This window comes from Cantharellus anzutake, assembly GCF_015039405.1.
Source record: "Cantharellus anzutake strain C23 chromosome Unknown EI90scaffold_8, whole genome shotgun sequence".
Classification (NCBI taxonomy): domain Eukaryota; kingdom Fungi; phylum Basidiomycota; class Agaricomycetes; order Cantharellales; family Hydnaceae; genus Cantharellus; species Cantharellus anzutake.
In genome coordinates, this window is record NW_024066958.1 from 919577 (window position 1) to 923394 (window position 3818).

The 3818-nt window shown below is 48.5% G+C and overlaps 1 protein-coding gene across 1 annotated transcript; it reads left to right on the forward strand.

The window, feature by feature from the left end:
• The first annotated feature begins 698 nt into the window (after positions 1-698).
• Positions 699-3228, forward strand: EI90DRAFT_3151868 (uncharacterized protein). The gene is made up of 19 exons (XM_039065748.1): positions 699-828; positions 850-1032; positions 1102-1188; positions 1240-1318; positions 1380-1393; positions 1450-1470; positions 1523-1588; positions 1637-1767; positions 1826-1879; positions 1943-1954; positions 2018-2033; positions 2097-2169; positions 2227-2297; positions 2349-2408; positions 2474-2501; positions 2551-2598; positions 2661-2698; positions 2762-2855; positions 2913-3228. The coding sequence occupies exons 2-19, from the start codon at positions 938-940 to the stop codon at positions 3012-3014; spliced, it is 1089 nt and encodes a 362-aa protein (XP_038920316.1). The 5' UTR covers positions 699-828; positions 850-937; the 3' UTR covers positions 3015-3228.
• Positions 3229-3818: the final 590 nt, after the last annotated feature.

Genomic DNA, 3818 nt, shown 5'->3' on the forward strand with positions numbered 1-3818 from the left:
TCAAAGCAATATGCAGATGATGTCACAGACACTTTAAAGACAAGCTAGATTTATGATGTATGGACGACAGTAGGAAATATATGGTAAACACTACTAGCAGCTGGCATTAGAACTCGCTACATCATCGACTTGAGTGGAGGGCTGACAGGATTCTTTCAGATAAATGGCATCGCAGGCATCCAATGTAAGGCAACAGCCCAGTGGCCAGGCCACCTGACAACAGGGTGAGGGTATCAAGCCCCGCACCTACATATCGGGCAGTGTCATGGTGGATTCCAAGGTCATATTGGAACAGGGCTGGCATCAAATTGCCGATCCGAGTATCACATTGCACGCCTAGAGGCCGGTATCCTGCCTACAAAAAGCTCTCATATCATATCATTGGCCGCGATCTGGGGCCAAGTTTGTAGAGAGCATCACTCAGTAGCGCGACGTTCGATTGTGTTGATTGAGGTGATTCTAATGAATTAATTGAGATCCAATTCATTACTTTGAATTGAAACCATCTCGATCAATCAACGAGGTCAGGCCACGCCGCCGGTTGATGCCAGTTTGTAATGATGTGCTGCAGTACTAGTTGTTGCACGTAAGCGGTGCATTTCACTGCTCCGTTGACCCCCGCTCAGCCAAAATCATCAAATAGGAACGATACAGTAATTACATTACCAGGCTACAATTGTTATGAGGGTTCCTCTCAAACTGGATGGCCGAGCTTGTAGCGCGGTTGAGATGTGCATTTGGATCCGATGGTGTCCCACGGGTGACGATTTGACGATGGCGCGCTCCACGACACACTTTCCCTCGGAAAAAAAACGAACCCTACGAACCCCCACTATAAACAAACGCCTCGCAAGCTCGGCCAATCACATCAAGACCGCAGTAAAGATGATCGTGACCGAGCGCGTCACGGTGATCCCGAACGTCAATTGAGGGATGCATGAGTCCGTGTAGTTCTCGATTTGGCAGAGGCGGTGGGTATGAATTTTTCCCGGAGTCTTTCTGTTTGCGCGAAGGTGGACCAGTGAGTCCTCAGTAAGAAACCTCTTTGTGGAAAAACACGGAACCGTATCCTGATAATCTTTCTGGGTTTTTAATGCCCAGAGAACTCCTGAAGAAGTCCCCACCCGCAATGACCCCCTTCGAGCACCTTTATGGTGGCTACGTCTATGGCATCCTCTTCTCGGCGATGTGAGTTAGACTTGTTATGCGGCCTTGAGTATGCTAAATATTTGGCTACAGACTCTTGGGGGTAATCACCGTGCAGTCGAGATCTTATTTTCTACGTTATCCAAGCGATCCCATCACGACAAAACTTCTGGTATTCCCTCGTCATGATAGCTTATGACTTCAACGCCATTTACCGTTGCTGTTCTGTCCAGGTCCTAGTGCTAATGTGAGCTGGACTAGTGTTACGCCAAGGCTAAGACTCTGACTCTATGCATATCTCAGACTGGCCCAGCTCGTTGATCTGTATGTGCTTCCTGAGCACCACATGCGCTTCATGTTGACCTTCGTCATTTAGCGGTTGCTCTCTGTCAGGTCAGTACAAGATCGCCATGCACGAGCATACACCAGGCACCAACTCGTGGTGAGCCTACCTCGAATAGCGTCTTACTCGGCCTGAATTGCTGTTCAGGTATATCTCCGCGTTTGATGTGACATCTGTGTGTCATATACTCGGATCACGTCCGCACTATCTCACGCAGTGTGCACAGGTAGTGTCTTCGTTATCAGTCCAATCCTTCTTCTCCTGGCGTATTAGTAAAAGTCTGTTTTGGTTTTCGCTTGTTGCAATGAGCATGTTCACTCATCTGGTCATGTTCAGTGACCAATCTGTGGGTGGCGTTACCGGCGATTCTGATTAGTTTGCTTCAATTTGGTACGCCACATTTCTAAGTACTAATCCGGGCACCCCTAAACGAATGGGCCCTGCCATCTGCAGCTTTTGGACTTTGTAAACCTCCTCGTCTTCCCTGGAGTTGTCACAACTGCTGACCCCATTTCATTATATCCTTAGGGGTGTACCTTCTTGGGTGAGTAGCCATGGGACCGAACCCGGTGGACTATTGTTAATGGCATAAAATGCACTTTTCAAGCATTCTGCATTTGAAAGTGTATTCGCTTCCCCATTGGAGCCGAACCTCAACTATTGGTTTGTGTGCATCTCAAGTTCGTCCGCGTCATTCTTTGCGCATTATTCGCAGGAATTCTGAGAGTTTTCCTTAGGCCGCCGCAGATACGTTGATAGCAGTAATAATGATTGTCCTGCTGCGTCGCAAACGAACCGGATTCCCGAGGTGCGAGCTATCTTCCGGCCATTGGGATACAGGTCTGAACAGATCGCCTAGGACAGACAGAGCGATAAAAATTCTGGTTAGATACGCGGTTCAAACTGGCGCAATCACAAGGTCAGGCGTCCTATGTTCATCACTGGCATGTCGGGATGGAATTGAAGTATTCTTTTTCTCGGCAGTGTCGTCGCTTTGACGATATTAGTTTCAGTAAGTGGATTTTGATGGCAAAAATGACGAACCGTCTCATTCAATCCAGTTTCTTTGGTATGATGGGTATCACTTCCTGACTATCTGTTTTGCGGTGGTTAGTCCAAGAATCACCTTGCCCTGCCTTACAGCCTGACACCCCCTCAATTCGATCATTAGCCATTCGGAGGAGTATACACCATCACCCTGCTGGCGAAGTGAGTGCCACGTTGCGCCGATGTCATGACACACTCATCACTAATTTTTCGCATCGTTTTCAGCTTGCATAGCCGTAGTCAGGCCCGAAAATTCCTATTGCCAGGGTCCACAGAAGATGCTGGTCAGTCAATTCACCTATCCAAAATGTCAATTAAGGTATGACTTTTGGGTTGCCATCGACCTCGTCAATTTCACGCAGTCCTATCCGTAAAGGGCTGGGCCCCACGTCACGCTAATCCCATCAACATACCTAAGAGTTCGGAACGTACCTTTGGGTTCTTATTCGTGCGGCGGCAAGACGCAAACTCAGTCTAACGCATTTGAAAAAATCGCACGTCTCCATACCATCTCGTTCGTGTCCTATAACAAGTTTACTGGCTTGTCAGCCCGAGTCTTGTTCACATTCCGTTAGATACCGTGCCTGAAACGTACAAGTAATGCTCTTGCCTCAGTCAACCCTCTTTGGTCACTTTCTTCCTCGCAATCCGGTCCGCCCGAAACTTACCCCGTGTCTGCTATGTCAATGAAGTACAGTATTCTCAAAGGCTCAGAATGATGGCTTGTGGCACAGTTACGCGGGAATTCTAAATACCAAGAAGTTCCGCTACTTCTCTATAGAGTATGCGATGTGTTGGGTGAGGCGCGCACACCCCGGCGGCCATCATCTGAAACCCTGTCCCATTCCCCAAGAGACACGAAAGGGACAAATAGCTGCCTCTGCCACACTCGGGTATAATTTCAGTAGCTGGCAATGGTTTTGATGCGACTATCTCCAAAACTTCAGAAAAACTGCCCGCATGGATAGAGAACTCTACGGCTGGGAAAGCCGATTCCTTCCAGATTCAATGGCTGATCTGGGAACTTGAGAGCAAAAGTATCAGCATCCAATGACAGGTGGTACGAACGTGGGTGCGGTGACCGGGGAAGAACTCAAGGCTTTCCGAGGGCACGTCGGCCGAATTCGCTCAGCCTCATTCTCGCCCGACGGAATCAGGGTAGTATCGGCATCTGGTGAAAGGACAGTACAAAAAAAAATTAGGATGCTGCAACCGGAGAAGCGATTTCCTTCAGCAATGAGCCTATCACATCTTGACCTCCACCAGGATCCACCTCCCAGTA